Source organism: Lissotriton vulgaris, chromosome 1_2, assembly GCF_964263255.1.
Source record: "Lissotriton vulgaris chromosome 1_2, aLisVul1.2, whole genome shotgun sequence".
NCBI lineage: Eukaryota > Metazoa > Chordata > Amphibia > Caudata > Salamandridae > Lissotriton > Lissotriton vulgaris.
Genome location: NC_141686.1, coordinates 84,389,613 through 84,410,408, shown reverse-complemented (window position 1 = coordinate 84,410,408; position 20,796 = coordinate 84,389,613). Strand labels below are relative to the sequence as shown.

The following is a 20,796-nucleotide window of genomic DNA, read 5'->3' as shown; positions in this document are numbered from 1 at the left end:
AATTAATGTCTTGATTGGGCCAAATGTTGCGCACATCAGAGGAAGGACTAACATCAGCTTGACAGGAAGCTGTATTCATTCTGGCTACATCTCATCTGACAGGCACGAGTGCAGCATATACATCTGCTTGACTTTTGCTAGTTGCACATATTTGTACATATTAACAACGTGTAGAACATGTCCCCATTACAACAAGCATTGCAGGTAAAGGTCACTTACAGTGAAGGCAGTACGCTGAGGCATCACCTCTATTCTACAGCCCCCATGTACGAACAGCCCAACAGTAATGGCCACGGACTGGGCAAGAATGAAACCGACCAAGTCGCTGGTTTTACTATTTGTAAAACATACTTACTAGCGGCTAAAGGTCAGGACTTAAACTGATTTTTCAGCTCAAAAAAGTAAACATGCTAGAGAGCAAAATCGCTACGTAGCTCTGAAGTCACCAGTATTTATACACTTAACAAGAACAATGAAAGAACGATGCAACAAGAAAGAAGGGCAGGAACAAGCAGCATTTTTCAGTTGAGGAGGCTAGTGTCCACTGAAAGGACTTACAAGATGTCCCGAAGAGGACCATGCAACAGAAGTGCCTCAAGCAGGGCCCTAGCTCAGGAGGAGCACAGGGCAAGCCTGCCAATGGTTAGGCTATTGCAAGCATTCCGCCCATCCCATGCTATAGGAGTACACAGCAATGCCTTCAGGCAAATATCTATCATATTACCAAGTGTTGCTGAAATATCCCTATGAAAATGGAGCTCTCAATGCATGGTGAAGTAAAGGTGATGCAGATGGAGAAGTTACACTTATAGGAAACATCTTTTTTCATTTTTCAGCAATAGGAGTTTTTTGTTCTAGAAAGATGCGTCTCTTGAAAGCAGTGGACGCTGTTTTGCTATACAAGAATGAACGTTAGAACTAAAGACACAAGCTATTGTATGACGACCTTATGAAAATCAATGGAGTGGACAATCTACCTACAGAATAATTAATTAATACCTTGGTAATAGACTCCAATTGATACCTTGGTTATAGACCTACTTAACATCGCCCATTCAAACAGTGGTGTAACTAAACTTTAGTGGGCCCACTGAAAGGTACATGGAGCCCCCCCCCCTTTCCAGACTCAATTAGGAGCTCTCAAGCCAGGGTACTTACTGTGCTGAGGGGGCCCCCTGCAGCTCCCCCCCCCCCCACCCCGGATCACGTGGGCTGCGGGGGGGCTATGTTACGCAACTGATTTCAAAGCAAGAGTTGGAAGAAGTTTTGAAACAGCTAATTCTGCTTTACCAGCCAAGATGGACGAATAGATCCAAGCAGAGAATATTCAAAAAGGGAGAGACAGAGTGGGAAGAACAATCTGTCCCACTGGAAGTGTTTTCGCATATCATGCAGTTTATGTGCGTCAAACTGTTAATGGGAATCGAGTAAACCGATCCTAATAGAGAATCATGCCAATTCCTAAGAAATGTAACTCGTGGGCCGAGTGATAGGCAGAAATAGAGTTTAATCGCTCGTCAAAACAATGTTAGAATAGCATTTAGGGAAGCCAAAGACATTGCACCAAATATTTCTTTATTAAATAAAAACATCAACCAAATTAGCTTTGTATCTATGCAGGCTAGCAAAAAGATCATAACACTGAAACAAACTTCATTGTACAAAGTAAATGGCTTAAAGATTTACTCAAAATCAAAAAGGGGTTTGTTAATTGCAGGATAATGTTTTTGAGCTTTGACATTCCTAATGATATTCAACCAATCTTTTTTAAATCAGCACACAGTATCTCTCTACTAATTTTGTCAGAGAGCGAAGGTTGGCCAATCCTTTCAATTGATTAAAATAGGCAGTTCATGTACACGGAACTGTATCTGTTAACAGATGACTGTCAAGCCCAAGATGTGATAAACAGATTTATGAGGGCTGTGAAATGCTTATCTCCCGAAAAAGCTTGAACATGACTGGCACTAGCGAGAATACAAACAGGAAACAGTTGGTACCCAATGCGGATTTAGACTGAGGAAAAGTTCCAACTAAAAGATAGTTCTGAGAAGAACTGGGACCAAAACCTCCTCTAGGAGCACTGCAAACCAGGTATTCTTCGCAGAGCAGACACCCGAAAGCCTTTGTTGCAAGAGTGCTGTATCTTCTGGATGAAATGGTCAGCCTGGACACTCTGTTCTTTTAGAAGATGCCCAATAAACAAGAGAAGCAGCTACTTCTAGTTCACTGCTATCTAGAATCCTACTGAACCACTTATTGATGTGTCCATATATGCTACAGAAGAAAACATTTCATATTGTTTAGATGTATAGTATGCTTCCTCAGCAGATTCTTTACATTTAAAGTACCCCCAGCCAAAGGTTAGGCAGCTGAAGCCTTTGCTACATGCTGTCATAACATACAATGGTGGCATCTATGACCCAGGAATCACTAGGGCATTGTGAGATTTTGACTGTAAGTTACAACATAGATCATATAAGTGACCGAGATTCCTTCACTTCCCAGAATTCCTTAGTACCTTATGCATCAGAACACAGTGGGAGTTGAGCAGCTGATAAAGTCCCTGATGAGTCCAGTTGCTAAGTGGTCTAATACATCCACGGTAGGAATCTGTATCTCATTCTGAGGTCTAGAAAAGTGGTATAGAAAATTAATACCATTAAATAGAATAACAAAAACATTTGCTTGTCAGAGTCAATGTGCCCCCACGCCCCTTTCAAGGGAGAAAACATGAATTTGCAAGAGTGAGTTAAAAGGGCACAGAATGCCTGGCAGTGGATTCAATAGACCTGCATTTGACATGCTGACATTTAATAGTACCGGCCACGAGCTTCTAAGCCACATTTGGGGCACTGGCACTCATCAGTATACAAATTAAGCACTGTGGATGATACAACAGTGGTAAACTGGATCACACTAACAATGAATTGCTGCCCTGAAAGGGCAGTATAATTAACTTCATGGGTGGTGACCAGTGAAAATATAAAGCAATGATTCTTTGAGCTAACAAAACCTAACACCTTGTGACGAAGACGGGAAGTGGTGGCTAACAGGTGTTGTCAATATAAAATACCATATAGAGGGAGTAAATCAACTCTGGTAACCATAATATTAATCATTTCAAACAATTTTCAATCTTTTAAATTAAAAAAATACTCACGATTTTAAAAATGATTTAAAAAACAACTGTAGCTAAGAATTAATAAACTCTGAGGCCTGGACAGTTGCCTAAATCTAAAAATGAAGCAGAAGAAAGTCAGCCCTATTATAAACACGCAGATGACTTAGGGTATCTCAAACATGGTTTTCTAAGAATTGTATTAAATATGTGCAAAGAACGGGATGGGTGTCTAGAACTAGGTATCTCATCAATAAATACTTTGTATAAAGAACTTCAAAAAAATACCATGAAGATGAGACCAGGGTTGAAAGGCAGGTTCCCTGGATTTCCAAAAAACAAATAAAGTCCATTGGATACTCTGAAAGAAATATTAGACCATGAGGGAGAAGGTTGGTGTAGTGCTCCAAAAAGCTGGAATGTGTGCAGGTGAGTTTTGCGAATTCATAATATTCATTGAGAATTTTGCCAAAGATTGCATAATGGTAGCATTTGATAGTACGGAATTAGACGCAGAATTCAGAAGAAGGCAATACCATGCAAGGAAAGGGAAGCGGTGTAGTTGTTGAATGTAGTTTTCTCAGTGCCAAAAGAGTAACACAGAATTGTGTGGTTGAAAGGATTTCTTAAGCACTGGAGAAACCTTGAGGGAATTCTTTACGAACCAGGAGGTATGACCACTTTACCAGTAGGAAGTAACGCCTGTCTGGATAGCATTCAAGTCCTGATAAAGGTAAACAATCCCTGAATGGCACTTGCTCCCAAAGTCCACAGGCAACACCAGGAACTCGGTTACGCTGCCAATATGGCGGTTGTGCCGATCCCCGGTTTACTCTCCTGGCGAGGTAGGGGGAGGTAGGGCCCACGCTTGTGAAGCGCTGGGGTCCCGCCCTCGCCCATTGACTGAGAGGGTTTTGCCCCTAAAGCAGTTCAAGTACTTCCGGGGCAAATGTAAGGCGAACAGGTCCCGGATCTCGCCAGGGCCTGTTTCAACTGGTTTGGGGGGTAGGACCCCTTTAAGAACACCAGCACAGGGGCGAGAGAGCCTCTTCCTTCTCCGCCGCTCTGCCAGTGAGGAACGCCCACCGACTGATCGTGGAGGACTTCAGGAAGCCTCTGTGTGGTTTCCCTTTTATTTCTCACTCTTTGCAGGTCGCAGCAATTCGGTGATCACAGGAGGCACGGCAGGAGGAGGCGGATGGGGGATTCAGCTGATTATCTCTACCCAGCTCTCGCCTCTGCCCTACGTGTCCGGGGCATAAGGAATTTAATCCCTTTTTTAGCTGTATTTCCCCACAAGCAGGCTACAAGTAAAGATTGGAGCCATTGGTTGGAGTGACCATCAGCACCCTTCGCCTTCCTCATCAGGACTAGCACTGGCAAGCACAGACCTGGAGCCACGCGGGTTGGAGGATATCCTCACCTGCCCTACATTTTTGAACGTGTGGGAATGGCTCTGGCTGTAGCTGGGGGGGAGTGACGTCAGGAGGGGCGACTCCATCTAATTGTAATAAGACCCCAGCTCAGCCATTCGTACCATCAGCCAGTGCTCCCAATTTAGCTCTGTGTCAAGAGGACGTAGAGGCGAGCCTCGCAGCTTTGCTACCATGGCTGGCAAAAGCAGGGGCAGTGATTCAGTCTACAGGAAGTGGGATTCTATCAGATGATGGGAATGTGTTAGAGGAGGCAAGGAACTTAGAGGCACGCGTGTGGAAAGCAGCACAGGTGGTGCCGCCACCAGTGGAGGTTCCCAAAAGAGCGGGGAGCACCACAACTGACTTTGGATCCCCAAACAAGGCCGCAACTGCGGGACCTGAAGACGCCATGATGCAAGTGGGCACACCGGCAGGTACAATACAACTGCTGCCAAGTTTAGGTTTGGGGGATGTGCGCTCAAATAAAGCCCGTCTGGCAAGGCACATCGCACAGGATGTAAGAGCAAACTTGGAAGGGGGAATATGTAAACATGTTTTCCTTGTTGGTGGACAAAGATGAGAGGGAGGATGACAAGAAATTAAGGGAATGGGCTCACCCAAGGGACTGGGCCAATTGTCCGACTAGGAAAAAGGTTGAGGAAACACTGATTAATTGGATAAAGTCATTTGGAAACTTCCATGCTGTAATGATAGAGAAATTTCTAGGGCTAATGTACCCATGATGAGTATGGTGCAATGTGCTGGACGGAATATGACAAAGCTTTTAGAAAGGTAAAGGCATCTGATCCAGCGCTCACATGGGACCAGGTGGATATGATTTTGTGGTTAAGACACATGAATTACCAAAGCAAGGACGTGCCAAAAGGGCAGTCCTTTCAGTCAAGTACGACCCAAAGTGGGGGGGGGGGGGAGCAGCAAGAAGGGAGCATGTTGGGTTTTCAACAGAAAGACATGCACCAGGACCAGTGATTCTTGTAAATTCAAACATGCCTGCTCGTTCTGTGGCCTCTCCTCCCACCCAGAGTCTAAGTGCTTTAAAAATCAAAAGACAAGGGAGCCATGAAACAAGAATGAGGTTTATTTATTTGGGAAGGCACACTCAACTATTGACATTATGGCCCTGATATCCTGGTAGAATAAGTATTCTTGCCCAACCACAGCCCAGATTTTGTTGGAAGGTTTTAGGGGTGGCTTCCAGATCCCAGCTCCTGGTTACTCAGGGATGTCTTACTGCCACAATCAGCAGTCAGTGAGGGACAACATATCTGTGGCAAGAGAGAAAGTACTGAAAGAACTGCGTTTGGGAGACTGGCAGGTCCTTTTGATTAAATGCCTGTGGATACTTGTGTCTGCTCACCACTGGAGGTAGTACCCAAAAAGGACCCAGGGGATTTCTGCCTCATCCATAACCTGTATGTTCCCAAGGGTCAGTCCTTGAATGAGGCCATTAATGGAGCCCTGTGCTCCGTGAGATACGCATCATTGGACCAGGCGATTGCTATGCTGCGGTCGCTTGACCTAGGCACCTTATTAGCAAAGTCTGACATTGAATCTGCATTTCGGTTAATACCTGTGCATCAAAAGGATTTCCATCTACTGGGTTTTCAGCTGTAAGGGATGTTCTACATGGACAAATGCATGCCAATGGGGTGCTCTGTCTCTTGCTCATATTTTGAGATATTCAGCTCCTTTTTGGAATGGGTTTTCAGGCAAGTCTCAGGGCACCACTGGGTATTGCACTACTTGGATGATTTCTTGCTGCTAGGTGCACCACAGTCACAAGAGTGTAGCAGGGCGTTGGAAACATTTTGCACACTAATGGGGGAACTTGGGGTCTCCCTGGCGCTACAAGAGCTATGTGCGGTTGCATCTGCTTTAAGTGTTGTCGCAAATGTTGGCCTGGTTTCCATTTCTCTGCAGTTTCCACATACTGTCAAGCAGGAGGGGAACTTGTCATCACCCACGGGTCAAATGTGCCTCGCCCGCTCCCGGTACCCGCCGGGCCGCAGAGAAGTCTGGATCATAGGACATTCATATGTAAACAGGTTGAAGCAAAAACAATTCACAGGCAAATTCATGGACAGGGCCCGCCAGGCGATGTTGGGACGTATCAATACATGGTCAAGGGAATTTGAGACTGGAGCAGTTCCAGAAGCTCATTGGTCCCTTGTTGCTTAGGTTCCTTGCGGCACCCGCAGCAATAATAATAAAATCTAGGAGGGAATGAATTGGTCCGCATGGGCAGGAAGGGTGTAGTGGAGGCTCTAATCACAGAAGTAGGATGGTTGGCCAAGCAGTGTACCCTAGCGACTTTAGTATGGTCTCACATGATCCTGAGGCTCCAATGGCAGGGGCGTCTGTCTGGGATTTGAATCACTCTGTAAAGAGGATCACAAACAGGATTGATAGACTTTTCAGGACTCCAAAACTCTGTACAATTCCACATGGGTGCATCAGGGGAGAACTTTGTTATATACAGGATGCGGTTCACCTCTCAAAACTGGGTAATTAAATATTCTTAGAGAATATGCTAGCGTGGCTGGTAGCGACAAGTCACAGGACATGACCTTGGGGTCAGTAGGCATCCCATTGTTTAACGGGGACGCCGGGGTTGGGGCGAGGACAGTAGTCCCTCATCACACTCCAGAGGGCACGTACAGCCGGTAGGCAGAACGGTACGGGGTAGGAAGACCCACTTCCAGTAGGCCACTCGCCCTGCGCATGTGCTGCTAAGACACGGGTTAACCCAAGAAGTCACTGGGACCTGGGCGAAGTATTGATACACACAAAGTGGTCCCAGATAAACACGCAATAAACTCAATCATAACCAGAATAAATAAATATAGAGAAAATTATAACAACATTGTTTTTTAATCACAACGTGTGTTTACATAAAACTAATTCATAAAAATGAGTACATATTAAATCACATATAATGCCCCTATAAGAAAGAAGTAGGGATGGGTAGTGCTGGAATGGTGAAAGTATAGAAAACTCAGACAGGCGGTCACTAAGACCAAAATGCAACGAAAATTCTAAACAATTAACACAATGAAACAATTAATTAGTCAATTGATTTTAGACAGTCATGCCTCAAATTAGATCATAAATGATAAATAATGGAGGAGGCTGAACACAGAAGAAAGTGTCGACGTTTCGACCCAGATGGATGCAGGCGTGGTATAAACCTTGCTAGCGGGTCTTCATTAGGACAAGGGTGGCGGGAGGTGGGGCAATAGATCTTCAATAGATACTGTGTGTGAAAGGTCTGGTACAACTCAGGTAGACTCGTGGAGATACGGAAAGTAGGATATTTCAGTCAGTGCGATGATCGATGTTAATAGGGGTTGTCGAGCGGAGGAGGGAAAAATCAGACTGCAGATTTCTGCCGAGTGCAAGATATAGCAGACACAGTGAAATTCAATTATAGAGTGCCTCAGTGTGTCATCACTAGATCCTATGTAGGGGCGGTCTTTGTTGCTTCTACAATGGCGGGTCTGCCAATGGCAGAGCTGCAGCACTGAAATTGTCGTATTTGAATTTCTGCGAGTGGAAACACCGCTAGACGATATATAATGGCGGTCCTCGTCAGCCCACCAGGCAAAATCCAGCAGAGCCAAGAAAGCCACGGCTTAAGGGGATCAAATCAGAGTTGCGGTACACGCTCAACAGCTGCGTGATTCACACTTCCTGAAAAACGACGTGATCGTGTGAAAAGCTGGTTGCAAGGTCCCAATCCGACAACGCTGATCGCGAGACAGGCAGCAAGTAGGAATGCATACTATCCACAAATTAAATATGAGATGGTGGCCTGTTGCAGATGCAAGTTCCAAAAAATCTGGTAAACGCAACATTATATTAGATGAAAGCAAGTCGGAGCCTCAAAGAAGTGGGGGGAAAGGAAAAGAATGGAAAGAATACTGGCTAATTACGCTCTGATTTTGATTTTGAAGCAGTAAATGAGTCAGCCTGAGGTAGGGGTTACTGGCAAGATTTCATACAAATGGGCTTCACACATTGATTTGAATAATCAGTTTGTTTCGGGCCTGTAGTTCACATCAAGCTGTGAATTTTAAGAACGGCCAGTAGTGACAAAGAGCGGCTCAAACTTGCCTGTCAGAAACTGTAATGAAGAACTGTAGCCACAGTAGTCACACTGGTACCGCTTCAGTTTTCCCCATTCACCCCTCACACACACGCAATCAGCACTAGAAACAGCCTGAAATACGTTTTCTATTTAAATGCAAGTTCTACCAGAATATAGAGGAAATTGAAAAAATACAATTGGTTGTAAATCTATGTAGTACAACAGTGTGTAAATCTTAAAATTGACTGAACTGAAAGGGGGAAAAGTCATATGCGTACTCTTGATATTTTGTGCATGCTTGTAAATTAGGAAGCAAATAGGGGGAAAAATATTTTTAACTTTACGTTTGCTTGTGGAAGGTACTGCAAGTGGGGAAATGTAAAGTGCGTTCGACATGTCTTGCTCATGCGAACATTTCTGGCCTCTAGTAGGGAAGTGTAATTTGTGAACTTTATTGCTTTGCACATCCTTGGGAATCGGTAACTCAATACAACCAGCTGGCGAACTATTTCAATGATAAAATTGCGAAAATTTACACCGATTTAGGACTAACGAAGAAGAGAGCCCTGCACCCATGCTAACTACTTCCAGCTACGTCAATGAGCTGGTAGAATCTCCTGGAAATTTACTTACCAGCTGGCAAAGGCTAGATTCGACATCCTTTTTGGAGATTTTAAGGAGCATTAAGTCAGTTTCCCTGATGGACCCTATCCCGGTATGCATTCTAAAACAACTGGATTCGCGCATCTTAGACTAAATAAGGGAACTCCTTAATGCCTCATTAGAGGAAGCAGTGATACCGGACACATGGAAACACGCCATGGTCCAACCAGTACTGAAGAAAGCTAATGGGGACCAGGAAGTCTTTTCTAACTTTCGCCCAGTCTCACTATTACCGGCTTTTTCCAAAACTTTGGAAAAGCATGTGAATAACCAATTGTCGGAATTTGTTAATTCCAACAATCTTCTGCCCCGTCTCAATCCGGGTTCAGAGCAGGCTACTCAACAGAATCTACACCCCTGGGAGTGACAGAAACAATTCGCCAGAGACTGGACGGGGTGGCGCGGTGACACTCATTTTACTGGATCTGAGTGCCGCCTTTGACACCATCTCCCATGCAACCCTTGTCCAGACTCTAGTATCTAAGGGTGTCGGTGGCTCCGCCCTGAAATGGCTAGTGAGCTTCTTATCTAATCGATCTTTTCAGGTTTACTCTAAGAACAATAACTCTAGCACTTTGGTCTCCCCTTATGGAGTGCCTCAGGGTTCTATCTTAAGTCCGTTGCTTTTTAATATATATACAAGTCCTTTGGCAACAATAGCAGAAGAAGACGGACTTACTGTATTTTCCTACGCAGATGACACACAGCTAGTCTTCTCTTTATCGGCAGTTGACAAGGCTGAGGTGTCGCCCCTTCTTAATGGACTCCAGAAGATCGCGGATTGGATGCACTCCAATAAATTGAATCTTAACGGCGGCAAAACAGAGCTTCTGATCCTGGGCGAACAAAAAGAGCTTTGGAGCCCTCTGCATTGGCCAACGGAAATGGGTCCTACCCCTCAACCAGTGCAGGCTGTTCGTAACCTGGGCATCATGATTGATGACAAATTGTCCATGCAACAACAAGCAGCAAAGACCGCCTCTATATGCTTTGCCATTTTAAAATGGCTGAGGAAAATCCTTTGGCAGTTACCAGAAGGGGCCCAAAAGACAGTAGTCCAGGCCCTTATTGTCTCCAGACTGGACTACGGGAACATCTTATACCTAGGAACCAATAAAGAGGTCACTCATCGGCTGCAAGTGATCCAAAATGCTGCAGCCAGACTACTATTTCGCCTCCCAAAAAGGACCCACATCTCGGACTATTTACGCAATCTACACTGGCTTAAGATTGGCAATCGCTCTAAATTCAAAGCACTCTGCATTATGTTTAGAATCAACACAGGAATGGCTCCCAGCTATCTTTGCAAGCTGGTCCAAAAATACATTCCTACTCGTCATCTTCGCTCATCCTATCAGGCTAAATTCGTAGTCCCTAGATTTAAACTGGTGCGGATGGGTGGCCGCTCCTTTGCTTAGTTGGCTCATGTCCTGTGGAATTCGCTTCCGCTTCGGCTACGGCTGAGGCATTAAGACATGGTTGTTCAATTAATAAACTTCCTTGACCCCACCTAACTTAGAAGTGGTCCAGGGCGCCGGGAAACCTACGGGTAGCTGTTGCGCCATATAAGCTCATTAAATAAATAAAAACAAAAGTTAAGTGAGGCAAGACGATTATGTTCTATTGTGATTTGAGCATTCTTGCACATTAGGCTGAAAATGTGGAAATATTATTATTATTTTTTTTTGCACGCTTATTTTATTTTTTGAGCGCTCGCAGACTGGACAGCAGGTGAGGAAAAGTAATTTGTGTGCCTTAATGTGTGCAGAATGTGATACTGGGCGGAAAGTGAGAATGCTGTCAGTTGTGTATACATCCATGTTTTATAAATGCTAGACAGTCACGATAGTTAAAACTATGAATTTGCAATCTTCTCTGGAAAATATGAGTTATCTATCCGAAAGATGCAGAATATAACCATTTTAATCCAATCCACGTTACTTTATGCTTTAGTTGTGTTTCAATGCAGGAGAATATTCCCTTGGCCAGCAAAAATAAATCTACGGTACTCATTTCATAATAGTAAACGAAGCAATCTCACAACTTCAAGAAGAATTGTATCAAAGGACCTGCAATAAAATGTTTGATTTTTGTGTGTTAGTGTTTTGCCTCCGCCTATAGTGTGTGTATGTTTCTGCATTAACAGGTTCTGGGATAATGTTCTTTGTACTTTTGGGAAGATTTGTTTTTTTAAAAACCGCACTCAGCTAAGGTTTCATATGTTCAGAAAATATGTATTAATCATTAATATGGAATACTTTCAACATTAATTAATTTTGTACGAATGAGGTTGTGGCAGGCGTCTAATACTGAAGTAAAGGATGAGCTAAAGGTATTTTTTCTTGCAGTGGTTCATTTTTCATTTTTTTACGCAGTAGTGTTCAAACAAACTCTTATTACTGCAAATGATGTGACTTAAATAGAAAAGCATCCTAAAAAGGCCCTGTCCCTCTGGCCGTTTCTGATCATGAGGTAGCATACTGTGCATAGATCGTCAGTTTTCACTCGTGTGTTTTGAACACTAAGCACGTGCCTGAAAGGCGGCTAGTTTAAGACAATAAAAAGAAGTCCTTGCTCACCTGGTCTGGGGAGGGTTTATGGTTGGTTTGGTCCGAATGAGACGCGCACTTGAGATGGTCATCGTCATAGTTGTCTGCCATCAGTTTCATTCGGTTTTGAGTCTGTAGTGGTAAAAGATCATAAGTACCAGTCAGAAATGTTTTGCAAACAATTTTCATTATTATGAGACAGTTGTCAGTACATTCCATTTGAAATCTGGGAGCCTATGTAGACGCAAAGAACCACGTGTTGACAAAGACATAATTTCCTATCCAATTAATCTGTGTCTATAATCGTGCACAGCCCTGTAAAATATGTCAAAACGGTAATCAATCAAGTGTCTAGTGAAGTGCGAATACTCATCCGTAGGGTCTCAAGGCGCTGGCTGGATCGGTGCTTCAGTCGAAGAGCAATAGTATCCCCACCTCCAGTCTGTCCCAGACAGTAAGAGTCTCTGCCATGACCCCCATATTTTTTTAAATAATTTTCGTTGGTACCAGTCAGAGTTAAAAACGTAAAACACACTAATCACCAATAAAGCATTCAATCCAATCGTAACGCCCAAATCATAAAGTCCATTTAGCTTTTAGTTTCTAGGTTTGTACACTCCATTTAGTAAACAGACTGGCTTTATTTCTACGTTCAGAAAAATTCATTATTTTTTCAGAAACATATCTCAGTTCTTAGGCAGCCTATTTATTTATACCAGGGATCATCCTCAAAAGGAAATGCCTCAACCTAGTCCCCTGTTTCTTGAACACCCAGACGTGAGGCAAGTTCTTGATCAGCACAGTAAGAACGTTTCATCAGGTGGTACACCTCCCACGCGTGTCCCCACGCGTGTCGGTGAGGATTTCAAAATACACTAAAACGTGAAATGATTGTCACCACTGCGAGGTTTCCAACTATTGCGACACTGTCGAAACCCTGACACTGCGTTTAATTCTGTAGGAGAAAAAAAGACAGCCTTGGAAATAAATTGTTATCATTATTTCCGATTTCAAATGTGTCACCTAACCTAACTTAACTACACTAGAGAACTATTTTTACAAGTAAAAGTTTTCCATATTGCAAACTCATATATATTGCAAACTCATATAAATTGCAAACTCATATAAACTAAATAAAAAGACATTTTGAAGACACGTAAACCATCCGTCTGAAAACGTCTCTAAAAGATGCCTTGTCTATTTAAACACCAGTCTCAAATGAGATTTACATTCATTGTGAAGCAACATGCTTTACTTTAGAGATATCCGCTGTAGGAACATTTATTGAGAATAATTCAGTGAGAGCCTTTATTTATGCAAAAAACATACAGTCGATCTAAGCTTAATAATAAATGTAAATGTAAATGTACATGTATTTATATAGCGCAAATCACCCACATCGCAGGCATCTAAGCGCTTGCTTGGGGAACCCGTCCTGCAGGGCACACGTCCTAAAAAAAGAAGTGGGGGGACGCTGACGTCATGAGAGGAAGTGACGTCACGAAAGGTGGCTTGCACCATCAGACTCATTGCCTCCCCTTGCTCATCTCTTAGATGTGATTGTTTCAGAGAAGCCAGCGTGTGCGCAGCCTTCTGAATGAGCTCCGATCTCGCACCAGAGAAGCCAAAGAGTGAATGTGTGACTCCATTTGCTCCAGTTATCGAGCTCTCGGTAAAATAAGTGGGGGGACACCGTCCACCTGCGTGGTACCCCGACTCGAGCCCTGCCGTCCTGGTATTCCCCTGTGAGATAACCCCGGCAGGGTACCCACAAGCTGAAAGCCAGGCATCCCGCCGCAAGGGGCCGTTGTGGAGATTAAGCAAGCTATTGCCCAGAGTCGCAGAGTGTGAGAGAGTCGAGTAGGCACCGGAGCGAGAATTTTCGAGACCGTGGAATTATTGAGCCCAAGCCCCGTCGAGGCGGGAAATTGAACCCTGGTCCAGGGCCGATCTCAGCTTCCGGGTCTGCCGCCTCTAACCCCTGAGCCACACTTCTCCAACACTCAAATGATTGCAAGCTTAAAGTGCTGCATAAATTGCGCAAAACATCAGCTAAAAACCCCGGGTATATCCTGTCTGTATGTGGAACTCTGCTCATTATGAAGGAGTTCATCTACAACACCGACAACATTCCAGTGGGAGAGCCTTGCTTTTCTGCTAGTTCGCTGTTGTCTGTCTGCGTGTTTTGTGCCCGTTATTGTCTTTTTGTCATTGTGCCTTGTATGTATCTCTTTTTTCTGTAATTCTATCTATTTTTGCCTGTTTTATTCGTATTTTACCTGTGCCCTTTGTCTCTGTCCTCCGTGCCTGTTCCCGCCGCCATTCTCCTGCCGCCGTTGCCCCTCTGGCCCTCTCCCTGCCGTTACCGCCTCCCAGCTCTGCTTCCCTCCCCCTTCCCTATTTAATGGTGGCCGCTGTGCAGCCGTGCCGCTGGCGCACCAAAGGCAAGCCCGCCTGCGCCCATCCGCGACCCGACTGCGACCAGCTCAAGAAACCCTGGATCTCCGACCACTCACCGCTACAACTCAGCTGCCCTCCTCGGACTCAACCCCGGAAGGAACAACTGCCAGCTGTCTATGCCGAACAGCACCCACGGCCAGGTCTCCTGCTGACACTGCTGTCAAACCTTCACCACCCACTGCTCCCCCACGGCCGCCGCCCCCCCCCCCCACCAGACACCAACACCCCAGAAGCCCTGAGTTGCATCATCCTCCACGTGCGCTCCCTGAATAGACGTGCTGTAGAGATCTGGGACCTTCTCGACACCCTCTTGCCTGACATCACCTTCTTCACAGAAACCTGGACCAACACCACCTCTGCCCCCGAAATCGCTACCGCCATCCCCAACGGATACAAGATCCAGAGGAAGGACCGCCCCAACCGCCCAGGAGAAGGACCTGTCACCGCACACAAGAGCTCCCTCCAATTCACCAGCTACAGCACGAGCAACTCCCCGTCCACTACCGAACACCTCAATTTCAAGATCCAGACAAGCCCCAGAATGACCCTATGTGGCACCCTCCCCTAGAGACCGCCCTGGACTAGGAAACCACGTTCACCACCACCACTGCCGACCTCATCGCACCCCACGTTATCGCCTCCATGGACTACATACTCAACGGAGACCTAAACTTCCACCTCGACAACCTCAGCGACCCTAACTCAGTCACCCTCCTGGACAACCTCGGACTGAAACAACTCGTCACCACCTCTACCCACATGGCAGGACAAACCCTTGACCCCATCTTCACAGGAGGTAACAACTTACATTTCAGCCACACCACTCTACCCCCCTTGACGGACCACCCGCTTTGACAAACCCACCGCCCCCAAACCTGCACCCCATCCTCCGTGAAGGAACTGGAGCAAGGTCACCGAGGAGCACCTCAACTCCACCCTCAACCGCGATGCCCTGGTCACCTCGACCAACGCCTACTCCGCAGACAAAGAACTTCACAGATGGATCACCAACTGCGCAGACCAGCAGGCACCCTCCGCAACCCAGACCGACAGCACCCCAGGAAGGCCACCTTGTTCGCTGCAGACCTACAAGAATTCAGACACACCTGCAGACGTCTTGAGAAGATCTGGAAAAACAGCAAAACTTCAGAGGACCGCACCATTTACAAGAACGCCATGACGGAATACCACCAACTCATCAGATCCACCAAAAGGACCTTCATTCAAAACAAAATCCATGCTAACGCCAACAAGTCCAAAGAACTCTCCAGCATCGTTCAGGAATTTACCATGCTCCCCAGCGAAGCCACAGACATCACACCCTCCCAGGGCCTCTGCAACAAACTCGGCTCCTACCTCCACCTGGGAATAAGATCCCTCTACGACAACTTTAATGAACAGACTACGGACACTGAACCCACTCCTCCACCCAGTAACGACAGCCAGCCTACCATCTCCTCCTGGACCCAAGTGACCACCAAAGAAACTGCATCAACCATGAAAGGCATTCAATCAGGAGCCTCCACGGAACCCTGCCTAAGCACATCTTCCACAAAACCACTGCCGCCATTGAACCTGAGCTACGACACACCATTAATGCAACCTTCGAAGCCGGCACATTACCCGATAACTGGAAACACGCAGAAATCAAACACCTCCTCAAGAGGACCTCAGCAGACCCTACGGACCTCAAGAACTACCCACCCATCTCTCTCCTCTCTTTCGCGGCCAGAGTTAAAGAGAAGTTCGCCACTGCTCAACTAACGAAATGCATCAAAGAGAACTCCATCCTCGACCCCTCCCAATCCGGTTTCCACAGCAACCACAGCACTGTAACCACCCTACTCGCATCTACAGATGACAACCACACCCTCGTCGAACAAAGGCCACACCGCAGACCTTTTCCTACTCAACGTATCTGCAGCCTTTGACACAGTCTCCCATGCCAAATTTCACGACGCCGGCCTTCAGGGAACTACCCTCGACTGGATCTGCTCCTTCCTCACCGGTAGAATCCAAAGATTCAGACTTCGCCCCTTCCTCTCCGAACCCATGGAGATTAACTGTGAGTACCCCAAGGATAATAGCTCAGCTCCACACTCTTCAACATCTACATGGCCCACCTTGCCGTCATCACCAGACAGCATGGACTCAGCATAGTATCCTACGCCGACGACACCCAGCTCATCCTCTCACTCACTAAGGACCCCCTCACCACCAGACTCAGCTTCCAGGAAGGAATGAAGAATGTCACTTCCTGGATGAGCAGCATCTGCCTGAAGCTTAACTCAGAGAAGACAGAAGTCCCCGTCCTCGTACCCTCCCACTTTGCATGGGACAACACCTGATGGCCCACCGCCCTCGGCAGCCCCCGACCTCCATGAACCACGCCGGGAACCTCTGCATAATTCTCGACTTGTCCCTCACAATGACCCAACAGATCAACACCGTCGCCTCCACCTGCTTCAACACCCTCCACATCCTTCGCAAGACCTTCAAATAGATTCCCACCAAATCAAGAAAGACACTCATAACCAGCAGACTGGACTACGGAAATGCCATCTATACCGGGATCAACAAATCCCTGCTCCGCAAGCTCCAGACCATACAGAACATCGCAGCCAGACTCGTCCTCTGCATCCCTCGACACAAACATCACCCAGCACTTGCGAGACCTCCACTGTATCCCCGTCGAGAAGATAGTACCCTTTAAGATACTCACCCACACCTACAAATGTCTTCACAACACCGGACCCCAATATCACAACAAAAGAATCTCCTTTCACGCCACTCCGCTGACCTCGACGAAACCCCACACATCGTAGAGCCTTAACGGGTGGAAGAGCCTTCTCCTACATCACGGCAAAGACTTGGACGAGCTCCCCATCAACATAAGACCCTACTCTGCACATCTTCAGGAAGACCCTCAAGACCTGGCTCTTTGACTGACTGAAGCTGCACCCTTTTCCCCTCCAACGCCTTGAGACCCTCATGGGTGAGTAACGCGCTTCATAATTCCCTTATTGATTGATTGAAATTGGTCAACTGTCGCCGATCACTCTCCATGCATGAAGGCGGAGCGTTGACAGATTCACGTGGAGAACCCTACCCTACTGCTGCCACAGGAGATCCAGTGTACAGAAGTGCTGACATTGCGTGTTCTTTTGCCAGGGTACATGACCTCACCATGCCCTGTCTGTTTCAGTACCACATTGCGGTGGTGTTTTCCGTGAACATCTGCACTAGCCTTCCCATTAGAAAGGCTTTCAATGTCAGCTGTATCGCCCAGAGCTTCAGTAGGTTGATGTTGAGTCCGGATTCTGCTGGAGACCAGAGGACTCTGTTCTTCACTTCTCCCAGATGACCACCAACTCCCAGGAGTGACAAACCTGTCACCACTGTCAGATCTGGCTGGAGAGGGGTCTGCTGCTGACCCAAACACACTTTGTTAACTACCACTACAGATAATTTGCAGTTCTCTCCGAGCTCTGGACCATGTTGAAGAGATTTTCCTGATGCTGTGTCCACTGGAACGTAAGGTCCCACTGCAGAGCCCACACATGCCTGTAGGAATGTTTCACAAGCAGTAGGTCATAAGACCAGTACCCTCAGATTCAGTCTCACCGAAACCCAGAATGGAGGCTGAAATATCTGTACCATAGCCTGAATATCCTGGACTCGCCGTTCGGGAGGATAATCCTGAAACTGCACCGTGCTAGAACAGCTCTGAAGAAAATGAGCACCTGAGAGGGAGTCCGGTGTGACTTTGGCATGTTGATGGGGAACCCCAGCGAGTGCAGAAGGTCTGGTGTAGACTGGAGGTAGGAGACGACTGCCTGGGGTGATCTCGCCTTCAACAGCCAGTCATCAAGACAAGGAAAAATGGTACCCCTGATCTTCGTAGATGAGCTGCAACCAACATCATCACCTTGGTGAACACATGAGGGGCATTGGTAAGGCCAAAAGGAGCACAGCAAATTATAAGTGCCTGTCGCCCACCATGAATTGGAGGTCACGCCTGTGGGCAAGCACAACGAAATGTGGAAGTATGGGTCCTGCAAGTCCAACACTACCAACTGGTATCCCTGGTCAAGGGCAGACACAACTTGAGCGAGCGTAAGCATATTGAATGTCTCCCTTTTCAGGATCCGTTCTTCTTGGGCATCAGAAAGTAGCTGAAATAGCAACCACAACCTGCTTTTGATGCTGGCACCATCTCAATAGCTCCTTTGGCAAAGAGAGCTGCTACTTTCTGGCAGAATAAAGCTAGATGGTCCTACCTCAGCCTTTCATAAGAGGGTGGCATGGGTGGAGCGGTAGTCATGAAGGGGAGGGAGTAGCTCCTCCGGACAAACTGGAGAACTCAGTCGTATAAAGTTACTGACTTCCAGTGGTGAAGGTGATGGCGTATCCTGCCACACACTGATTGCCCATGATGGTCGGAGGGCAAACTAAAGAAGCTTAGAGGCTGCAACTGCCAATTAGGAGGGGGGGGTTAGGGAGGTGGACTGGGCTGACCGTTGGCTCCCTGACCCAAAAGGTCTGTGGGTGCTGCGTACTCAGCCATGCAGAGGCTGGGAAGCTTCCGGACCATGGTGGCTGGGAAGAGGCACGGCTGGTAGTCTTTTCCATGGCCACAAAAGGAGAGAAAGGTAAACTGAAGTTGATGGAAGGCCACAGAAAGATCCATGGACCTGGCAATAGCCCTGCTTGTCTTCAGCCAGGCGTGACGTCTTACGGCCACCAACGGAAAACTCTGGTTAGTGAGTCGGTCGTGTCCAGCCCACAGCTCATTGTGAACTTAGCTGCATCTCTACAATCAGCCATAGCTTGATAGAGTATGGCCCGGGCCTCCTTAGGGACCACAGGCAGCACCTGCGCAACAGAATCCCACAAGGAATGGGAGTAACTGCCCAAAATGCATGCAGTGCTCAAAGACTGCAATGCCAGGCTGGCGGAAATACACATTTTTTTGCCCAAGGTGTCCAACCTCTTGGATTCTCTATCCGGTGAAGTAGTAAGGAATGAACCAGGATTTACACAGGAAGTGGAGACTTGGACCACCAAGCTCTCTGGGGTGGGGTGCTGGGTGAGGAAAGAGGGGTGCCCTTGGGTGGAGCGATGGAGGCAGGCAACTGTCCTGTTCATAAGACGCCCTGTCCAGGGCTTGGACCAGGCCTCAAGCAGGATGTGCGTGAGGGCTTCATTGAATGGGAGAAGCAGTTCTGAAGAGATGACTCGCGGCTGAAGCACCTCCGTCAAGATGTTAGTCTGGATGCCCATGGAAAGCAGCTGATCGCCCATGACCTCGGTCACCCTCTTCACCACGGTGCAAATGTGGCACCCTTCTCCATAGCCACGGTAAGAGGAGAGACCAAGCCAGTATCTCGAGAGGTGTCCAGTACACTTGCTTCTGCCAATTCCTCACACCAGTCCATATCAGGGTTTAGTGGCTGGTATCCCTCCGGTTCAGCAGCCCATCCAAATCTTCCCCATGCTCTAGCCCATAGGTATAGAGCTTAGGCTCCGGTCTAGAGGGAATGGCTCCAGTCTGTACTGAAGTCTGTGTCGAACGACCCCCATCTGGCTCTGTGTCAGAGTTGTGGATAAGAATGGGGCCGGTGCCACCAAAGGGTGATTGCGGCGTCAGGGGGAAGGTTGAGTGGTGCGACTGGCACTGCCCGGATCTATTAACAGATAAAAAGGGCCCGACTGGTGCCGCGGGAGAAGGACACGTCAGTGGGGGCCCTTCACAAACTTCGCGGCCCAAAGGCATGTCAGCAGGGATGGGCTCCCCAAATAGGAGGTGCATGGTCTCATAAAATTCACAAAGTTTGGCGGGGATTGGGAAACTAGGGGAGGCCAGCCCAGGCAAAGGCTTATCCATGAAGCAAGGCCTCAAATGACGACACTCCCTCGTCTCGCCGGATTACTTTGACAGACAGTGTGAAGTTGAAGACATCTTCAACTTTTATTTTTTTTAGGTTTCGACCTGGCCGGAGCACTGTGAAGCAGTGCTCCGCCCAGGCGAAAGCTTTTGTTTACAGTATGGGGGACTTGAATCCGCCCCTTCTTCCATTGGCTAGCTCCATAAATGGAGGCTAGCCATTAGAAGAGAGTGGATGTCAATCACGCTTTCCCTGTGAAAACGCGATTCGGGGGCGTTTCCGTGTCTTTTTTTAAGTCCCGCCCTCTCCTCTTCCCATTGGCTAGAATTTTACCTTCCAGCCAATGGGAAGGGGAGAGGGCGAAAAACACGCCCCCGAATCTGCCGGCCGGGACATCCCCGTGACGTCATTCCCCGGGCCGTGCTGTGATTGGCTGCCGGCCCGGGACCTGACTTGTTTTCTCTCTCTGCACTTTTTCGGGGGGAAGTTTTATATAGCGCGAATTAGACCTAAGGTATCAGAGCGCTTTACATGACCACCAGTTACGTTACAAACGGACACATTCATTTTTATTAGGCCACACCACTTACTG

The 20,796-nt window shown here is 47.0% G+C and overlaps 1 protein-coding gene across 12 annotated transcripts in view; it reads right to left on the bottom strand.

Annotated features, from left to right (window-relative positions):
* The window catches only part of ERC1 (ELKS/RAB6-interacting/CAST family member 1), a 2,439,553-nt gene that overhangs the window by 252,847 nt on the left and 2,165,910 nt on the right, over positions 1 to 20,796 (bottom strand). For all 12 annotated transcript variants that reach the window (XM_086952855.1, XM_086952857.1, XM_086952853.1 and 9 more), the window contains one exon: positions 11,887 to 11,988. In XM_086952855.1, coding sequence (XP_086808981.1) covers positions 11,887 to 11,988 — 102 coding nt within the window. The remainder of the gene's footprint in view (positions 1 to 11,886; positions 11,989 to 20,796) is intronic.